Genomic DNA, 22,098 nt, shown 5'->3' with positions numbered 1-22,098 from the left:
CTTAATATGGAATATTATTTTTTGGCGAGTAAATTTTCTACAAAATATTTATTTTCTCTCTAACTACTTTAAATCCAAAGCTGAGGCATCACTCCATGTGTAGCCAGGTGTGTTACCTTATTACCACACAACTCTCGAAACAATTGATGCATGCAGTTGCATGTTCTCTGGTCAGAAATGTGAGGGGTGGTCTTTTCGGCAATTTCTGCCCTTGTATAAAAACGCATGGGTTTGGTCAATCTTTGGAGTGTTTTTAGAGAAGCAACAAAGGGATCGCTCTGAAACTTGACAGGCACCTTATTGAAGACATGGTTCGACAGCCAAGCAACGCAGCTTACTATGGGACTCTTGCTCTCAGAGAAAATGTCCAGAAACGGACAGCCATTGCCAGGTAATTCAACATTTATCAGGAACCGTTTGTAAAGTCCTCCAAAGAAATGATGCAACAAGGGCACCTTCTCCATTACCTCGACCAGGGTGTCCGCGTATCACAACAAGAAGACAGGATCGCCTTCTCCTTAGAGGACGCCGTGCTTGTCGTACAAAGACAACCAGTGTCCTCAGAAAAGAGAGGCAGAATGTCATTCAAACCCCCTTTTCAAGGTCAATCGTGAACAAGAGATTACTGCAAGCCGGTTAATTTGCACGAAGGCCAGTAGGGAAACCACTGTTAACAGCAGGTCATATACAGCGACGTCTGCAATGGGCTGGGGACCACGTGCGTTTGCACCCAAAACACTGGAATCACGTCGTTTTCAGTGATGAGGCCAGATATGGATTTTTAGGGTTGATGGTCGAATCCGTGTCCACCGACGTGTACGAGGGGCATAAAACGATGATTGTGTACTGCCTAGGGTGCAAGCAGGGGATTGTAACGTCTCTGTTTGGGGAGCATTTCATGTCGGTGCCCAGAACCAGTTGGTTTTTCTAAGAGGCAACCTCAGCCAGGATTCCTACAGAGACATTCTACAGCAAACGATGCTTCGATTGGTAAGAGCCATCTTCAGGAACAACTTTGTGTATCAAGACGGCTGCGCAACCCCACATCGAGGCCGCGGAATCACTGTTTTTCTTCGAAACCAATGGATTCAGCAACTGCCCTGGCCAGCAAACTCTCCAGATATGAACCCAATTGATTAACTTTGGGCAAAAGTAACTCACAGAATTAATAGCTATGGTCATCGGCCGGTAAATAGTGATGAACTGCGACAGGCAAATATCACTGCGTGGAATGATATCCCCATCCAAACTCTAAAAAACGTGTTACAGGGTATGCCATGTAGGATGAGGGCGCTGCAAGCGGCTGCTGGAGGTCATACCCGCAATTATTGACTTTTCATGAATTAATGTAGTGAGTTCTTTGACTGTGTAACACATCACTGTCCGGAGGCTATCATTTTCTTTAATATCTTAGCTTAAATTTAATACTGACATCAAACTGTTGATATGGTTTTCTGGGGGTATCCCTTTCTTTTGAATGGCATCTTATGTCAGATTTGATATCATTGACCAAAATATCTCACAACAAAAGACTGGATGTTTTTATTACTCAGTGGTATACTTTTTTAATGACTCAAGCCAAAAAATAAAAATTAATCAGCACTCAAAAATAACAATGATAAAAAATATTCCATATTAAGTAGCAACCCTGTATGTTCATTAAGCTGTATACCAGTCTTCACCAAACATTTTGGTGCGGTACACGACACTGCAGGTTCACGTGATGGAAATTACTCAACTTCTTATCACTACCGTCTTAACACAAACGCAGTTGATTTGGATCGAACCTGGAGACCTATTATTCTAGTGTAAACAGGTGGAGGCACAGGACACAGTTTAAGGCTCTGTTGTACAGCGCAGTTGAAGGCATCTGATTGCTTAGTTGATGTGAATATTCACAATTACTTGACCAAGCCAATACACTCATTATATAAGCAATATATTACACATTTTAAACTCGCATACCACAGATTTGGCTGTAGAATATGAAGGGTTCTCCAAAAACAAATAAACAAGACTTTGCAAACTATGTCGTTTGAATGGTATAGAAAATGGCTTCCCAATTATTCTCAAATGTACTTTTTTATTACTCTGAGCAAGTTGCATTATTTTAAAATAGTTATTTAAAAATTAACATATTTTAATTTGTTAACTGTAATTATGGTAAGATTTTTACGTTTGGATATGCTACTCATTCAAATTCAGAGTGACTTTGAATTTTCTTTAAATTTATAATTTTCTTCTGTACAAGCACAGTGTTCTTTCATATACAATGCGTTCTATTGTATTATATTTTGATCAGCTCTGATGAACCATAATTTTATTTTTAATAATACTTTGCATATGAATACGAAATGAATTTTATGTGTTGTTTAAAGAAACTATTATTGTATACCCAACACCAAGGAAACATTCTTACACCAATCAATAAAACATTGCCACCCATTATCTACGTAATTAAAGGTGTAAAAGTTGTTAATAGATTGCGATCTTTTTCTTGGACAGGCAAGATGTGTGTCTAAAGAAATCAGCTTATAAGTTTGCTGTATAACAACTTGACTTTTGAAAGTAAAAAATATTTCTCTGTGCATTATATGACAGATGATCTGGTGATTATAGACTGTAGGCTTTTTATAAAAGTACTGCAGAGAATGATACTGTCTTAAAATTAGTGGAAATACATCACGACCACTGCTGGCGTGGCTCTTGAACAAAATTAGACCGCTTACAAAAAAATAGCAAATCAGTTATTCAATAATACGTGCAATACACATTTGAATCTGTATGCTAAACATATTCTAAAAATATTTATAATTTCCTTTCAGTTATTAATGTCATCCTATCAAAAATGTTAAGAAAAGTATAAGTTGTAAAAATGCTTCTATGTCTAAATTTCTGTTTTGTATCATTAAGAGAGAAATTCACTATTCCCCACCACTAATCAGGAGTGACTCAAACACGGTAACCGCAATACTCAAAAATCTGTCAGATCGTAACAGATTTGGAAATAAAGTACTTGTAATCAAGGTAACGGTGGAATTTTCCGGGAAAACGAATTGTTTGTTATAAATTTTACAAAGTCTAATGTTCATAGATTGTTTAAGAGTGTGGACCTTCATTAAAAATAAGTTGTGTTTAGTAGATGCAAATATCTAGTAATGAAGGCTTCCTGTATGATACACCGCAGTCATTATCACATTACTGCAGAAGCAAATAAAAGAAATAACGGTAAAATATTATATACTTTCAGATCACTAAAATACATATAAAGACACCAAAGTAAAAACTGAATTATCATGTAATTACTATATTTTCCTGAATCTAAATATTTTCGCTAACAATTCTGTCCAACAAATACAAGCAGCGGTGTATCTAGATGGGGGAGGGGGGCTGGTCAGGAGGGACTTGACCCCCCCCCCTCTTCGGTTTCTGAAAAAAAATCACACTAATATCCCCCTCTTGGAATTAGGATTTTGACTAGCTGACTTATACATGTAGTACTAAACCGTTCCAAATGGCACCGTTCGCCCTCTCAAATACCAAAAATTTTGGGGGCCCTTCAGTGGGCCTCTAACCCCACGCCAACCGAGGAGGTGGGGGGGGGGGGGGGTCGGCTTTGCATCCCCGGATGGCCTTGTGTACGCCTCCGGAGCGGAGGAACGTGGGTTCAAACCCGTCCGGGGACATACCAGTCTTTAATAAACGGTACCTGCTGTCTCCCCGCTTGGCACTGTTGTTGTTGTTGTTGCTTTTTTTTTTTCATAACGTGCCAAGGAGTCAAAAATTCCTTAATATGGGGTCATGGTGACTCTTTTGTAGAGATAAATCAAGGGATGTGTGAATGGAGTCAATTGTGACACTCCTGTGGGGTCTGGGATGGCGTTACTCCATCGGAGTCATCTTGACTCCACCTAGGAGTTAGGCTTCGTTCACATGAAAAATATATTTTCTATAAATCTATTTTCTATTCGCGGTATCTTGTGATCACGGTCTGTGCCCTGAATACCCCGCGGCGTAATTACTGGCAGCGCGAGCCAGTTTCTTCCAAAGCTGTAATTAATTCTCGGCTGCGCTCGGAGTGATCACAAGATACCGCGAATAGAAAATAGATTTTTAGAAAATAGATTTTTCATGTGCACGGAGTCTTATTTTAGGCACGACTGCTGGACTCCAAGTTTGGAGTCACTTGGACTTCAATTTTATTCTCAGTGTGTGAATAGAGAATCTTTGATTAGGAAATCCATGCACATCTATCATACTGTTTATTTATTAAACCACTAAATATACAAAAAATATTACTATTGGTTGGGGGAGATCTCCAAATGATTTTACAGAAGTTGATAACACGAAACTTCTCCGTCAACGTAAAATCGAAGTATAGCGGTATCGTTCGGATTCTGATACAAAATTAAAAATACAAAAAACGAGGGTCTCTGTGCACATGTGACTCTGTGATATTCTGGTTATATACTGGTGGGTTGACGTGAGTGCATCGAGTAGGCATGGAAGTTATGATTTTTCTTATTGTTATTTTGGATAAACTTGGGCATGGCATGAACTGTCGGCTATTCAATTTAGCGTTCAAAATTAAATCAAATGTTTTTAATGACCTTAGCAATAAAGAATCATAATTGTATCAGCCCGGCTTAGAAATGCTATTTCAAAATAATTTACTTCCTATTTTTTTATTTTAAAATAAGGATAACATAATTGGCGACATTTGTTAAACAGCATGGTTCACCCCACTGTTTCGTTCCTGTGAATATTTCAGTCTTTATTCATTTTGATATACAAATGAAAACAAAAAGCAAACAAAATACAAGTTTTAAACTTTTAACTTTTCTATATGTTTATTCATATTTCATAGAATGTGGTCTGACCTCAGTATTTTAGTTATGGAAAGTTAGTCAACACCCTACATTCTTTCTGGAAATCAACAAATACCAACAACAAATACCATATTCCTACACTGTCAACTACATAAAACTTTGAAACAAATGATAAAAAACACGTCTTTAAGATAAGTTAAATCATAATCTCTTCTGTTTCGTGTACTGAAAGAATCCGACAAAAGCCAAATATATATTCTGTAAAAAGGCCGCTCTGTATATCTACCTATCATTTTCATGTGGAACCAGTGACTTGATACCTTTGAGATAACGTTTTTTTTCGGAAGTTAATACTAGGTTTACCGGTAACGTAGCTTACCTTAAAAACTAACTTCGAGATCAGACTTTTGATTTGCTGTTTGAAAAATAGCTGTTTTTCAGAAAATGAACAGGCTTATGAACTTATATATGATAAGAACGTACTCTGGGCCTCTTTTCAGCTGCGCTAGTTTGGGGTCAGTCGGTTCATTTGGATACTGAGACTGAAAACAAAGCCGCTATGTTTCCAATTCTAGAAGAGCTGCACCCATAGTTATTAATGAACTCGAATAAAATATCACATAAGATCGGAATGAAAAATGCATATTTTTTCCCCAAAAATTGATCTTGGAGATCTAGCACTAAATCTTTCTTTCTTGACAAATTTGTGTTAGGTATTCCTTCATATTCATGAGAAATGCATGACAAATTTGGTGCAATTTCAAGGAATTTTACGTTGCTATATAAGTGTTTATATTGCCTAGACGTCCTTTAACCAAGGCTTCGATTACATTCACACAATATTTAAGATGTTCATGCCAGTTATGGCGATCGCCAACAATAATATGCCACACAGCATATTCGTCTAAAAGCATACTGTCACAGAATCAAATACGTACCAAAAGTTTGAGAAATTAGTATTTGTTTACAAATTATCAAGTCACAGCTGACAATCATTTCAGATAGTGTTTGATTGTTCCAGATAACACTTATCTCAACATATATTTAAATTCATTTCCATTAAGTTGTAGGCTTTACCATGATACAGCGCACCTGCTTACAATTCTTTTTGTCAGAAATATTTTGGTAGGCTCAATGCTCCAGGGATGTAACAGCCATCTTTGAGCCCTGATACTAACTTAACTGAACACCTGTGAGGTGGTTTTATACAGTATATAAATATGGTCCTTCTGTACAAATCAAAATATAGCAAGCTTTCTTTTCTTTCTTTTCTTCTTATTATATTCAAAAATAATGGTTATATGCCATGATTTTCTTCACAGTTTACATTTATATAGCACTAGAAAGTTAATGCTAGCAAATAAATGTACAGACAGTAAACAAACAGAAAAAAATCAAAAATGATTTCAGCTAACAGTGACTATAACTGTTATGCAGAATCGCATCAGAACTATACAGTATAAGTACAGGGTAAAACACACGAGCAATTGAAAGAACTGATAAAATATACGGTGCAGGTGAAACATCACATCAAAAGTTTTAAAAAATAATGTACATTAGCAACTATGTAACAAAACCTAGAACAAGTGTCAATCTTACTTGTCTACTTTTTATCTTTGTTCCTAGCCATATATCTAAAATATCAACTACTACTCACTATAAACGGATATTTATACACACAATATCTTTCATATTCTTTGTATAAGAAAACTTTTGTTAGAGATACATCATATCCATAACCCTCAAGAGAATTATGGTCTTTGAAATCGTATTTACATTTAGTGTTGCAGTTTTCTTACTTTTATTTTTTTACCTTGATTAGTGAAATACACACAACTACTACTTTATCAAAAATATGAGTGGCCTGAACGTGCAGTCGCCCAAGGTGGCAATGATGCTGCTGTTTATTTCCTCACTTCTAAAAGTGGATTTGTTCAGAATCGGTTGCGTTGTTGGCATTTGAATAAAAGCATCCGCTAACTCTGAGAGAAATTTCTTAAAGGCATGGATCAGGTGGTAATATTTCTATTTCAATGTTTTTTGTATGTAAGGTACCTATTACAAACTGATGTTTAAAAACTAAATTTAAAAAGTGAATAATCAATGGGCAGTCTGTGTACAGTGACCATTGCTTACTTAATACATTTTATTCTACATGGAAACAACAGAGACAAGGCCTTTTTGTATCTATAGTCCATCATTGCGTAAATAAACGGGTTGATTGCTGAACTGACAACTACAAGATCCACTGCAATGTTTCTAACTATAATAAATACCTCGGACTCGACATCCACTCGTTTGTTCTGCAACGCTTGGACAACTGTCACTGGCATCCACAGTACAAAGCACGCAATCAGTGTCACAAATGCCATTTTTGCCACTTTGATTTGTAATTTTCTGCCACTTTTGGGTGGGTGTCTTAAAGTCCCATGAGACAGCGGCTCTGAAGATATCGTTGTTTGTAAGTGCCTCGCTGTGCTGACGTCTAAGTGTTTACGAGATGTAGATGGACCGGCCACAGCCAGATCTTCCACCGGCTTAGTGTTTTTATCACCAGCCATTGAAGTAATTTCATAATTCTGAACTAGGACATGTGGCGGTTCTATTTTCTTGTTGTCGTCTCCCCAAGCGATGATTCTGTGAGTGGATCCCTTTGTAACATTACCCAGTGGTTGCGCTTCTGTGACATTAATAATAACCCCTGCAGAAGTTTCGAGATTCCTTGTTTGATGTAAGTCACTTATAATAACTTGTTCCGGTTCCTTCACAGGATTCCCGTCTCTCTTGCGTCTTATTTCCAGCTCTTTTTCTTTCTTCGCGTAATTGGTGGACTCAGGTCCTTGTAGTCTCCCGCCGGATGTATCCAATTTTCGTTTCAGAATTTCTGATTCTCTCAATCTACTAGACGGTTGAAACGATGGGTTGTCACCACCGCCTTCTGGTGCGGGATTTGGCAAGGCAGGGAATGGCACGGAAAGATGGCCTACTTGGATATCGTGTCGGCGCACTTTGCGAAATATAGCAATGTAACATCCACAGGACAAAAGAAAGCACGCAAAAATATGGAGAGCATAGATGTAAAACGTTGCGCTCCCGATTACCTCAGTGAATCTGCATTGTTTCTCTGGAGACCATGAGTTGAGTCCAAATATCGGCAAAGAACACAAGGTAATAATGTAAACCCAGCAACTGATCAAGCAAGTGATTAACGTTTTCCTTGTCAGTAAACGCTGGTATGCAGAATTTTGGCATATTTTGAGATACCTTTCCACTGCAACGAACGTAAGATGAAGCAAAGAGGTGAGGCACATCGCTGCAAAAAGCATCGGCTTTCCTAGACAGAAGTACTTATTGGTCGAGAGGCTTTGGTGATGGGGCAAAATGTACATGAAATAACTCGCCACAAAATGATACGGGGTAAGTAGGCCGGATAGGATATCTGCAACAGCCATACTCACAAAGATAGTGTTGGTTGGAGATCTTAGCCATTTGAACTTGGCGTAAGAAATGATGACTAAGGCGTTGGCGAAAACAGCGACAAGAGAAATGATGGTTTCAAAAACCATAAACGAAATGCAAAGTGCCAACCTTTCACATTGATTGAACCGGGTACCATTTTCATCGCCTTGGAAGTATTCCGAAATGTTTGTCATGTTTTCCATGTTATCACCACCTCGTGAACACTGGTCGTTGTCCTTTCAGTAAGATCGATACCCAATGTCGCATTAGCGACGTTCGCGCCTTATATATTGTCATTATATGATAGATTCATTGAGCTCTATGCCAATTTTCACCACGCATTTTGGTGCGGTGCACGCCATTCCAGGTTCACTTGATGAGAATGAGTAATCTTCCTATCGCTGCTGTTCTAATACAAACATGATGGACTTGGATCGATTCAGAAGACCTATTATTCTAGTGTTTACAGGTGGAGGCACAGGATGCGCCTAGTTAACACCTCTGTTGTACTGCGCATTCGCCAATAGTGTCGAAGGCATTTGGTTGCTTTATTGATGATGTGAATATTCACCATTACTTGACCAAGCCGATACACTCAATATATAAGCAATGTATTACACATTTTAAACTCTCATACCACAGATTTGGCAGAAGAATATGAGGGGTTCTGCAAAAACCAATAAACAGAACTTTGCATGCTATGTCGGTTGAATGGTATAGAAAACGACTTCCAAACTATTCTCAAATGTACGTTTTTATTACTCTGAGCAAGAAGGAATACTTTAAAATAGTTATTTAAAAATTAACATAGTTTAAACTGTTAACTGTAATTATTGAACGATTTTAACCTTAAGATGTGCCCCCGACTCCAAATTAGAGTGAATTTGAATTGCCTTTCAATCTATAATTTTTCTTTTGTACATGACAGTGTTCCTTCATATACAATGTGATCTACTGTGTTATGTTCTGTTAAACTCCACTGAATTATATTAAAAAAATCTTATGCATTGTATATGGATAAGAAATTCATTTATAGTGTTTTCTTTTGAAGAAACTATAATTGTTTATCCAACACCAAGGAAACACTATTGCACCAATCAATAAGACATCGCCATTCATTATCTACGTAATTAAAGGTGCGAAAGTTGTTAATAGCGATCTTTTTCTTGGACAGGTAAGATGAGTATCGATAGAAATCATTTTGTAAGTTCTCTGTATTGTATTACAACATGACTTTTGAATGTGATAGGCATGGAAGTTATGCTTTTTCTTATTATTATTTTAGATACGCTTGGGCATGGCATGGACTGTAGGCTATTCAATTTAGTGTTCATTATTAAATCGAATCGTTTTTGATGACCTTAGCAATAAAAAATCATAATTGTATCAGCCCGTAGAATTGCTATTTCAAAATAGTTTACTTCCTATTTTGTTGAATTTTAAAATATGGATAACATAATTGGTGACACTTGTTTAACAGCATGGTTCACCCCATATTTCTGTCTTTATTCATTTTGATATACAAATGAAAACAAAAAGCAAACGAAATACAAGTTTTAAAGTATTTTTTCTATATGTTTATTCATATTTCATAGAAGTTTTTGAATGTGGTCTGCACTCAGTATTTTAGTTATGGAAAGTTAGTCAACACCCAACATTCATCCTGGAAATCATGTAGAAATAACAGCACAACAAATACCATATTACTGCACTGACAACTATATAAAACTTTAAAACAAATAACAAAAAACACATCTTTAAGATAAGTTAAATCATAATCTCTTTTGTTTCGTGTACAGAGAATCCGACAAAGAATCCGACAATAGCCAAAAAATATATTCTGTAAAAAGGCCGCTTTTATATCTACCAACCATTTTCTTGTAGAAACAGTGCCTTGATACCTTTGAGATAACATTTATTTCGGAAGTCAAAACCAAGTTTACCGGTAACGTAGCTTTCCGTAAAAACTAACTGCACTGGCCTTGCAATGGAGCTTGAAGTGTTATAGGATTGTGTGGAGATAACAGAGTATCCTTGGATTTCAAACTTAGCCCCATTTTCGGGATCGGAGGGGTTAAGGTTTTTTGATTTTATTTATGCAAAATTGCTGTTTTTCAGAAACTGAACAGGCCTATGAACTTATATGATAATAACTTACTTTGGGCCTTCTTTCAGCTGCGCTTGTTTGGGTCAGTTGGTTCATTTAGATACTGAGACTGAAAACAAAGCCGTTATGTTTCCAATTCTAGAAGAGCTGCACCTATAGTTATTAATGAACTCAAATAAAATATCATATAAGATCGAAATGAAAAATGCATCTTTTTTCCCAAAAATTGATATTGGAGGTCTAGCACTAAATCTTTGTTTCTCGACAAAATTGAGTTATGTATGCCTTCATATTCATGAGAAATACATGTGAAATTTGGTGGAAATTTTACGTTACTATATGAGTGTTTATATTGCCAAGACGTCCTTTAACCAAGGCTTCGATTGCGTTCACACAATATTTATGATGTTCATGCCAATTATGGCGATCACCAAAAATATTAAACCACACAGCATATTCGTCTAAAAGCTTACTGTCATAGAATCAAATATGTCCTAAATGTTCGAGAAATTCGTAATTGTTTACAAATTATCAAGTCACAGCTGAGAAGCATTTTAGATACTGTTTTATTGTTCCAGATAACACTTATCGTGGCAATCTCAATATATATTTAAATTTATTTCCAATAAGTTGTAGGCTTTACCATGATACAACAATGGCAATGATGAAGATGTTTACTTTCTCACGTCTAAAAGTGGATTTGTTCAAAATCAGTTCCATTGTTGGCATATGAATAAAAGCATCCGCTAACTCTATGAGAAATTTCTTAAAGGCATGGATCAGGTGGTAATATTTCTATTTAAAAGTTTATTATATGTATAGTACCGATTACAAACTGTTGTTTAAAACTAAATTTAAACAGTGAATAATCAATGGGCAGTCTGTGTACACTGACCATTGCTTACTTAATACATTTTATTCTATATGGAAACAACAGAGACAAGGCCTTTTTGTATCTATAGTCCATCATTGCGTAAATAAACGGGTTGATTGCTGAACTGACAACTACAAGATCCACTGCAATGTTTCGAAGTATAATAAATATCTCGGACTCGACATCCAATCCTCTGTTCTGCAACGCTTGGACAACTGTCACTGGTGTCCACAGTACAAAGCACGCAATCAATGTCACAAATGCCATTTTTGCCACTTTGATTTGCAATTTTCTGCCATTTTTGGGTAGGTGTCTTAAAGTGCCATGAGACAGCGGCTCCGAAGATGTCCTTGTTTGTAATTGACTCGATGTGCTGGCGTCTAAGTGAAAACGAGATGTAGATGGACCGGACACAGCCAGATCTTCCACCGGCTTAGTGTTTGTATCCCCAGCCGTTGGAGACATTTCACAATTCTGAACTAGGACACGCGGCGTTTCTATTCTCTTGTTATCGTCTCCCCAAGCGGTGATTCTGTGAGTGGATCCCTTTGTAACATTACCCAGGGGTTGCACTTCTGTGACAGTTATAATAACCCCGGCGGAAGTTTCGAGATTCCTTGTTTGGAATAAGTCTGTTATAATAGTTTGTGTCGGCTCCTTCGTGGGATTCCTGTCATTCTTGCGTCTTTTTTCCAGTTTGTTTTCCTTCTTCGGGGAATTGATAGAATCGGGTCTTTCTAGGCTCCCGCCAGAAGTATCAAATTTTCGTTTCAAAGTGTCCGATTCTCTCAATCTAGAGCTCGGTTGAAACGATGGGTTGTCACCACCGCCTGCTGGTGCGGGAATTGGCAAGGCAGGGGACGGTGAGGAAAGATGGTTTACTTGGATATCGTGTCGGCGCACCTTGCGAAATATAGCAATGTAACACCCGCAGGATAAAAGTAAACACGCCAAAATATGGGGTGTATAGATGTAAAACGTTGCGCTCTCGATTACCTCAGTGACTCTGCATTGTTTCTCTGGTGACCATGAGTTGAGTCCAAATATCGGCAAAGAGCACAAGGCTATAATGTAAACCCAGCAACTGATCAAGCAGGTGTTTAATGTTTTCCTTGTCAGTATACGCAGGTATGTAGAATTCCGGCATATTTTGAGATACCTTTCCACTGCCACGAACGTAAGATGAAGCAAAGATGTGAGGCACATTGCTGCAAATAGCGTTACTTTTCCGATACAGAAGTACTTATTGGTTGAGAGGCTTTGGAGGCGGGGTACCATGTACATGAAATAACTTGCCACAAAATGATACGGGGTAAGTAGGCCGGATAGGATATCTGCAACAGACATACTCACAAAAATCGTGTTGGTTGAAGATCGCAGCCATTTGAACTTGGCGTAAGAAATGATGACTAAGGCGTTGGCGAAAACAGCGACAAGCGAAATGATGATTTCAAACACCACAAACGAAATGCAAAGTGCCAACCTTTCACATGGATTGAACCGGGTACCATTTTCATCGCCTTGGAAGTACCTGTATTCCGAAATATTTGTCATGTTTCCCATGTTATCACCTCCTCGTGAACACTGGTCGTTGTCCTTTCAGTAAGATCGATACCCAATGTTGCAATAGCGACGTTCGCGCCTTATATATTGTCATTATATTATAGATTCATTGAGCTCTATGCCAATCTTCACCACGCATTTTGGTGCGGTGCACGCCATTCCAGGTTCACTTGATGATAATGAATCTTCCTACCGCTGCTTTTCTAATACAAATATGTTGGATTTAGATAGATTCAGAAAACCTATTATTCTAGTGTTAACAGGTGGAGGCACAGGATACGCCTAGTTAGCACCTCTGTTGTACTGCGCGTTCGCCAATAGTGTCGAAGGCATTTGATTGCTGAATTGATGATGTGGATATTCACTATTATTTGACCAAGCCAATACACTCAATATATAAGCAACATATTACACATTTTAAACTCTCATACTACAGATTTGGCTGAAGAATATGAGGGGTTCTCCAAAATCAAATAAGACTTTGCAAACTATGTCGTTTGAATGGTATAGAAAAATGGCTTCCAAATTATTCTCAAATGCACGTTTTATTACTGTGAGCAAGAAGTATTCTTTAAATTTGTTATTTAGAAATGAACATATTTTAAACTGTTTACTGTAATCATTGAACGATTTTAACGTTTAGATCTGCACCAGACTCAAAATTAGAGTGACTTTGGATTTCCTTTTAATCTATAATTTTCTTTTGTACATGAACAATGTTCTTTCATACACAATGTGCTCTACTGTATTATGTTCTGTGAAACTCCAATGAACCATATTAAAAAAAATCCAATGCATTGTATATGAATAAGAAAATCATTTATAGTGTTTTCTTTATGAAGAAACTATTATTATATATCCAACACCAAGGAAACACTATTGCACCAATCAATAAGACATCGCCATTCATTATCTACGTAATTAAAGGTGCGAAAGTTGTTAATAGGTTTCGATCTTTTTCTTGGGCAGTTAGTGAGTGTCGATAGAAACCAGTTTGTAAGTTCTCTGTATTACAACTTGGCTTTTGAATGTGAAGTTATGCTTTTTCTTATTATTATTTTAGATAAGCTTGGGCACGGCATGGACTGTAGGCTATTCAATTTAGTGTTCAATATTAAATCAAATCGTTTTTTAATGACCTTAGCAATAAAAAATCATAATTGTATCAGCCCAGCGTAGAAATGCCAATTCAAAATAGTTTTCTTCCTATATTTTCGAAATTTAAAGTATGGATAACATAATTGGTGACACTTGTTAAACAGCATGCACTTCGACTTTCTGGTTCCTGTAAATATTTCAGTCTTTATTCATTTTGATATACAAAAGATAACAAAAAGCAAACGAAATACAAGCTTTAAAGTAACTTTGACATATGTTTATTTATAGAAGTTGCTGAATGTGGTCTGCACTCAGATTGGGTATTAATTATGGAGAGTGAGTTAAGACCATACATTCTTCTAGGAAATCATGGAGAAATAACAGCATAACAAATACCATATTTTTGCACTGTCGATTATATAAAACTTTGAAACAAATAATAAAAAACACATCTTTAAAATATGTTAAAATTATAATCCCTTCTATACTGGTGTACAGAAAGCAGACAATAAAAACTAAAATATGTTCTGTAAAAAGTCCACTGTCATTTGTGCCTTCTTTCACATTCACCTGCTATTTTCATGTAGGACTTGTGCCTGGATACCTTTGAGAAAATATTTTCCTCAAGTCAAACTTAAGTTCACCGGCCTTAACGAGTTAATATTTAGTTTTCAGTTAAAACTAACTGCATTCACCTTCCTAATGAAGTCGTGTTGTCTTATAGTAATATTTTGTGCTCATTACATAGATAACCCATTAATTCACTATGCTTTATAATCACAGCAAAAGATGCTTCTACATTCCACGTGATCCCTCCTAATACATTCTGTGGAGAAACGACGATAGATATCCATTTCTAACCCTTTCTATCTTGAAAAATCAACAAAACCGATATTTATTTTACGTCTAATAGAACAAAGAACCAGATAGTCTTGTACCTTGATCACTCTATAATTTTATAAACCAAATAAAAGCTGCTGTCACATATTGCCAGTGTGGCGGGAATGGTAGTCCTAAGAATGGAAATCCGGGGTCCCATTTGATTAGGGGTTACTATATAAGATGAATATCACCTGTACAAAGTAATGGGACTACGGTTCCTAGCGGACCTCCATTCCTGTCACACCGACAGACTTAGACCCCATTTCCATAAATTTTAGATCGATCTATCCCTGTGGGGAGTCACTAGATTACTGTCAGCTTAGCCGGCTAAAGCGTCTGTCCCGCCTACTAAAAGCTGTAAAGGGGCCATTAACTACGGTGCGCGCTCGTCTGACTGCAATTTAGCGTGAACCCCCAGGGAGTTAGAATATTGCTAAAAGAGGGGAGGGGAGGGAATAAAAATATAGCAGGCAAAGCAGGCAAATGCTAAACAGGATGAGGGCAGTTTTAGGAGCAATAATATATAGGGTCCAGAAGCGGAAATATTGCTACGCTTTGCCTTGTTGAATTCGTTAAAAATACTTTATTCTTACGCATATTAAGGAAGAAAGGAGAGATTCCTAAATGGGTACCTACGACGCTGTGGGAGTTCAGCTGCTCGCTTCCTTGTCCTTGAACAATTATATTTTACCCGCATCAGTACCGATAAACAATATTGAATGTAAATAATAAATTCTCACAAGCATCAAAAGACTAGGATGTAGCCAACTTTGGATGTCTTACAATGTAAAATTAATTAAAACTGGGCTAATAAAGCCTCTAATTGCAGCTAACATGTTTTTTTTTTCTCACTTCGCTTTCAAAATATAAGGAAAGGGGTAAAATGAGATGAAAAGTGAAGGGTCACAGTTGTGGAATCTAGCAGCAATTTCCCGTTATGAGCAAGCTAAGTCTGATAGCGCAAAAGGCAAGCTATCTTATGTAGTGTCATTTGCAGTTTTCCCGGTGCCCTGAGTTTTTCAGCTCATTTCGAGCAAACATTTACTGCTATCAAAACGCATTTAAAAACTGTTGTTGTAGCTGAAGTAATCTCTTTCCAATGAGACTCCACTCAAAATTGAAAACTGTTATCAATGCCAGAAGCGGGCACGCATGAAGAGTTTTGATCCGATTTTGATATTCTTAGGATATAATAATACGCCCTCATGCTGAAATAACTTCACAGGAAGGCCTATATTATGCCTGTTTCGGATATCCATAGTTTGGATCCGTCGCTGTAGCATAAGTGGGAGGTAGGTTGTTTGCTTTTGTGTCGGGTGCTAGAATGTAAAATTAACAAAATAAGCGTGGTTGGACAAATAACAGATGTCTATGTAAGCGGTGTGTCACTAAGCATTTTGTTACGTTTATATGAAATATTTTCAATATCCAAAAAAGCATTACAGCCCGTCAATATAAATTATTTAAGAGAAAAGTATTAATTCAAGAGAATTACTCTACATGTACATGTGTTAATCAATCTCTCCAGAAAGAAACATATTTGTTTTTATACGTAGCCAGGAAGCAAGCCGAGAGCTCGGACATTTTACCAAACACAGTAGATCTGAATAGATGCATTTTAAACTAATTTATTTATCTCCTGGAGGAATGAAGGTTTCCTTGACATCACGTTTCCTGTAAACCTACATTCGGAACCGCTCGACCTTTTCCGCGAACCGAACAGATACGAAATCGTCCGATTTTGGACGAGTAATGCAACTTACCTCCCGTGCCCTGTGCTTCTGGGTGTTCCGCCTGGTACGTAGCCAGGAATTCTTGCTCTCTCTGTTGCCGTGAAGCCAAGTTATTCCTCCTCTCGCGTGCCTGTTTTCTGTATCGTATGATAAACCATATGATGATACCGATCAAGACAATCACCCCGACTGCCGCTCCTACGATCTTCAGGATGGTAGTTACCTCCAGCTTCCCGTCTCCGGTACAACTGCCGTCATCGCAGACACCTGGGGCTGCAACCGGTAATTAATAACAATGTCATTTTAAAATACTTTCTCCAAGGAGGTGATGTTTTCACCTCCGTTTGATGGTCTGTTTGTCACCGGCCTAACTCAAACAGTTTGGGATGGATTTTGATGGAATTTCCAGGATGGGTCAGAAATGGGATGAATTTAAAGTGATGGTTGGTTAGCTGGTTTGATGACTGAGGGGATGAGTGTTAGCTGAGAGCACAAGTGAAAGGTGTGTGTGTGTGAGTGTGTGTGTGTGTGTGAGAGTGTGTTTGGACACTGTTTGTACAATAGAGAGAGAGAGAGAGAGAGAGAGAGAGCGAGTGAGAGAGAGAGAAAGAATTTTAAAGAGTGGGTGAGCGAATGAATGGAAAAAAACAAACCGAGGGTCAACCCACGTTTTCCGTTAAAAACATGAGATGATAGGTCGATCGAGTACTACTCACACTATTGTTTGACTCTGACCAACACAAACGCAATGCACAAACCTTTTACTAAACACAGCTAGTTGCCGTCTACATGCAAAATTAGGGTAAGTTATTATTTAGCACGTGAAATCTAAAATTAAAATTAAAAAAAAAAAATAAATAATGATAATAATCATACTCACGTCTTTCATAAACTGAAAATCTAAAATCGTAGCTTGTGCTAATGCCAGGGAAAATTTCAGCTGTAAGATATGGCCCGGAACTCAGAAATTGGTCTGGCAGTGGAGACGAGCACTCGATAGTCGTAATCTGTTGAAAATAAACCGAATTTCAAATAAATAATAGTGCTCTTTTTCGTATTTACGTACTTCCATTCCACATCATCTTAGTATATATATATATATATATACAAAATGCTTGTGTTTATATTGCTTGAAAAAAAAGCAAAGAATTTAACACTAAATAATTGAACATCTTATAATCTACTATCCAGGGATGATACTACCATATAGTCAAAAAATATTGCACAGGGCCAGGGAGACGCCTAGGCCAATTATGTGTAACTCGTTATACAACATCAAGACATTGAATGAATTCATCAACCCATTCCCTTCTCTACCCTATAGTTTTCTATACGGCACACACACACACACACACACACACACACACACACACACAACAAACCTGCAATATAAAAGGTTCTTACTTTGATTGCCGACGTGTCAGATCCATCGTAAAACACGATATTTGTCCCACCTCCACAAGGTATGTTAAGTTCCCTGAAATTGACTGTAACACGGCTCCCGACACCCGCCTTAAAGTTTATGGTGCACATCGACGGCGACCTAAATATGGTGTCACTCGAACTCCGCCACGCTTCGATTGTCGTTGAAGCAAATTCGTAGACGGTGAGGACGCGGGTCGGGCAATCGTCTGCATAATCTGCATTACAGAAAGGGATCAAATATTGAACTAACTTTAGGAATGGAGTTGCCTCACTTTTCCTCCTTACATGCTAACGGTACCCTTACCGCAGGCACCGCAGGTAAGGGTGCCATAAGCATGTAAGGCGGAAAACTGAAGCACGAAATGGCGGCGGTAGTCAAAGTGATACACAATTTAATACTGCTCCACCCTCTGACGAATTCTAAGCAAAAGGAATATCAGCTTGCAATAGATCTTGTACTTTTAGTTTAATATGTAAGATATTTACATGTCTGTAATCAGTATCAAATCATTTTCAACAATTTCCCCGAATAAGTTTATATGCCTCCCCCCCCTCAAAAAAAATAAATAAAATAAAATAAAATAAAATAAAAAATAAAAATCCTGCATCTGCCAGTGAAATACTAATCTTGAATCTATAACCCTGGAAGCGGTTTAATAGGAAATGTAAGTTAAAATACCGTTCATCACTGTCTGTCACAGGACACCCTATACTTACAGGTCCTACAATGTACCAGTGGACAGAGAGCCCCTATCACCAGCAGAATTACCAATACCAGTTCTGACATGGTACGCCTGTGAATAGTAAAGGGAGGCTATTAGTGATGATGATAACCGTGATCTTGTATCTCATTTATCTTCTTTCCTTCCTTCTTCCCTTCTCCCAATCTTTATTTTCCAGCCACCTTTGAAATTGGTGACTCTTTCTCTCTGCCCCCCCCCCCCTTCTCTCTCTCTCTCTCTCTCTGGCCGCATTCACATCGAGTTGAGCCATGGCTCTACAAAGCCACGACCTAAATATGGCGGACGTACATGAAAGGAAAACAGCCTAATCTTTTAATAGTCTCTCCGCCTCTCACACGCCTCCCCTTGTGTCGTCCCAATGGAGCCGAGATTTAATGACTGTACCCCAGCAGGGACGACGTAGGGACGACGCATTATTATTGCGGCCTCTCTCTCTCTCTCTCTCTCTCGCCCGCGCGATGGGCGTGTTTGTGTGTGTGAGAGGGGGCGGAACTCATACGTGATTCAAAGGACATTCATGCATGCATACATGCATAGGAAAAAAAAGATGGAGGCGAGAAAGAAAATCGAAAAATAACCTCATCCCCTTCCCCTAGATTTACATTAGCGACAGGGACAGATATTGTCTTAACGCTTTCCGCCTGTTTCCCACACTGTTGAGCAAGGCTCCATGAAAAGAAACGCTCTGCAACTTCACTTTCATATCATTATACGTATTGATTCTGCATACCAAGTGCGACCTCAAACAGACGAATGATAAATGAAGATTAAGCACTTCGGTGACCAGTCTAGTTTAATTATTACTGTTATTATTATTGTTGTTGTTGTTGTTGTTGTTGTCGCCGTTGCTGTGGTGGTGTGCACTAATCATTAATAATCGGCGAAATACTTCAGCCCATTTTCGCATTAATTCCGGTTTAAATGGCTTATGACGCTGCCTAAGAGACGGTTGTGAATAAGGGGCACTGTACGCCTAAGTTAACAGCGTTTTAAAAATAATTGCAACCCTGTATGGGGCCTATTCTATATCACGCCTACCATATCGCACCTGATATTAAGCTGCCCACATTTCTCAGGGATTCCAATGTATAGTGTCATCTCACTATTTGAAGCATAGTAACAATATTATTTAAAAGATAGCAGAAGTGAATTTCAGTGAATGCATCCTTAAACCAACCGTAGGCCTCCGTACACCGACCTCGCTTAAATGCAGGCAGTCGTTACCAATGACGCTACCTCAGCAACAAAAATCAGCCCCACAGAAGTCACAGCGAGTGAATGAATGGAAAAAACAAAGCGAGCGTCAACCCACGGCTTCCGTTAAAACATGGAGATGATAGGTTGAATACTACTACGAGGCACTTTCTCCCCAACTCTAATATTATCACCACTTCTCGTGGATACACTGGTTAAGGTATTAAAAGAACGCCGATCTATATAATACCTTCCGCATTAACTGACATCTCCGTGCACACGCTGACCTCAAATAACTGTAGACCTACAGATGCATTTCAGCTGCGTAGATCAGAATGCATGGAAATGCAGAGACATTTCTCCAATTCTCGTTCTTACCTGTAGGGATGACTGCCTAGGATATGGTGGTTAACAATCCACGCCCTCAGCTCTCACTATTCACTCAATCAACACTTATTTGAAAGACTTAACACAATCGCCGCTACATCAGTGATTAACTTAAAGGCAGCAACATGCAGTCACGTCCTTGACCTATTTTCTTGCGCGCATGCGAAACAATACCAGTAGTTCACTGACCTTTTTCTATTACATAATATGCAAGGTGAAGGTTTGAAGACGTAGGCTATGAGTAGCTCTGAATGCCACAAAAAAAGATATTGGTATATTATAAATGTTAGTTTTGTAATGTGTAGAATCCGGTATGACTCATAGGCCTATATGCTTATAAGCTGGTTTGTTTGTTTAGATGTCACACGTATGCACCCTGAGCTTCAGAGATAACTTTACACTAACCTCTTCACAATAGCCTATCTTCATCGTGTCAAGTTACCTCTGACGAAAATAGTTTGACCTAGTTTATATAAGCCAATCGAATCCAAGTTTCAAAATTTTTCACCAAAGTTTGGTGAAAACGCTGATTGGTTGACCGTCAATCGGTAATCCTCGGCTGATTCCGCAAGCTCCATACTAACAATAAAGTTATTGTCGAGTGCGGAGACATCCGAGTAGTGCCAAGTGCATAACCGTACACAAAGTGACTACGTAAAATAATGTGTTAAGTTATCTCTTGATTCTTTGCAAAATATGAGTATTTCAGAATTGAAACCAGAGCAGTTTGAGGCCCTGCATCATTATCTACTGAGGGATGATGTATTTTGCGTGCTGCCCACAGGTTACGGCAAGTCCCTGATATTGAGCCTTATCTCTGATTGGTCCGGATTTGAACAAAGCGCGCTTTGACTCGTTCACGTTCATTGGCTAGATCGTTCAACGAGTCATTGAGTGCGGGCTTTAAATTTGATTGGCGGGCGGCGGGGGCAATCGAATGTGGTCAGAGGTAACTTGACACGATGAAGATAGGCTATTGTGAAGAGATTAGTGTCAAGTTATCTCTGAAGCTCAGGGTGCACGTATGTTAATCAGTTCGTGTTATGTGCGACTTTATTCAGGTATTAGGCCTATATAGGCCTACTATTAGGCCTACTACTGTACTGTAATGTTTTCTGTCACTCCCCTTTATTAGTGCGGTTAACGTCCAATATGAGTCTACTGTATGATAGTTTGTGTCTGCTGTACGTTGTAATAGGGCCTACATGCATGTGTTTAATGTGAAAAATGTATGTTTTGTTTTGTGATGTCAATAAAAAAGTCCCACTTAATGAAGTTTTGAAAAGTAGGCCCGTAGCCAGCCATTTCAAAAGGGGGGTTCTTTTTTTCTGAAAAAGTGGACCTTTTTTCCATAAAAACTTCAACCTAGATCAAATTTTACCCAGAGTGGACCTTTTCCCACCAAAAGCAGGGGCGGATCCAGAGATATTTTCTGACAGTCTTCCAAATTATCTTTGTTGATCCAACCTCCATATTTGACCGTCTTCCGACAGAAAAAAATAGATACCCGTCAATGTAAACTTGAAAATCTGACCGTCTTCCGGAAGACCCAGAAGACGGCCTAAATCCGCCCCTGAAAAGTGGCGGTTCTTTCGAACCCCCCGAACCCCCCACTGGCTACGGGCCTGGAAAAGGGAGGTAAATAGGCTACTGTACAAAAATTAACTCTGTTAAAAAGTAGAAGGTAAAACATATATGGAGAGATAGAGAATCTTGGCAAAACATTTAGGCCTATGTGTTATTGAAATTGGCACTTATTTATAGCATAAATCTGCGATAGGCCTACAGCTATTAATTCAGATTT

General features: G+C 38.3%; 2 protein-coding genes across 2 annotated transcripts; both read right to left on the bottom strand.

The window, feature by feature from the left end:
• Positions 1–9,857: 9,857 nt before the first annotated feature.
• On the bottom strand, positions 9,858–14,058 carry LOC147760687 (uncharacterized). Its single transcript, XM_087018186.1, has one exon. It carries the CDS (start codon positions 12,830–12,832, stop codon positions 11,297–11,299), a length of 1,536 nt encoding a protein of 511 aa, XP_086874312.1. The 5' UTR covers positions 12,833–14,058; the 3' UTR covers positions 9,858–11,296.
• Positions 14,059–14,192: 134 nt separating this feature from the next.
• Positions 14,193–20,427, bottom strand: LOC106155177 (uncharacterized). The gene is made up of 6 exons (XM_013529876.2): positions 20,286–20,427; positions 18,688–18,764; positions 17,950–18,185; positions 17,426–17,552; positions 16,576–16,818; positions 14,193–16,131 (listed from the first exon to the last, which is right to left on the bottom strand). Exons 2-6 carry the CDS (start codon positions 18,755–18,757, stop codon positions 16,049–16,051), a joined length of 759 nt encoding a protein of 252 aa, XP_013385330.2. The 5' UTR covers positions 18,758–18,764; positions 20,286–20,427; the 3' UTR covers positions 14,193–16,048.
• Positions 20,428–22,098: the final 1,671 nt, after the last annotated feature.

The sequence above is a fragment of the Lingula anatina genome, chromosome 7, assembly GCF_051362555.1.
Source record: "Lingula anatina isolate TDL-2025a chromosome 7, LinAna3.0, whole genome shotgun sequence".
Classification (NCBI taxonomy): Eukaryota; Metazoa; Brachiopoda; class Lingulata; order Lingulida; family Lingulidae; genus Lingula; species Lingula anatina.
The sequence above is the reverse complement of the archived record's forward strand: the minus strand, read 5'-3'. Positions and strand labels throughout refer to the sequence as shown.

Bases quoted from the DNA above. Each gene is read 5' to 3' on its own strand.
- LOC147760687 (XM_087018186.1), bottom strand. From the start codon at position 12,832: ATGGGAAACATGACAAATATTTCGGAATACAGGTACTTCCAAGGCGAT.
- LOC106155177 (XM_013529876.2), bottom strand. From the start codon at position 18,757: ATGTCAGAACTGGTATTGGTAATTCTGCTGGTGATAGGGGCTCTCTGT. The intron at 16,819-17,425 runs GTGAGTATGATT...TACCGGTTGCAG, and splicing joins ATTTTCAGTTTATGAAAGAC to CCCCAGGTGTCTGCGATGAC. The intron at 16,132-16,575 runs GTAAGTTGCATT...TTTACATTCTAG, and splicing joins AGAAGCACAGGGCACGGGAG to CACCCGACACAAAAGCAAAC.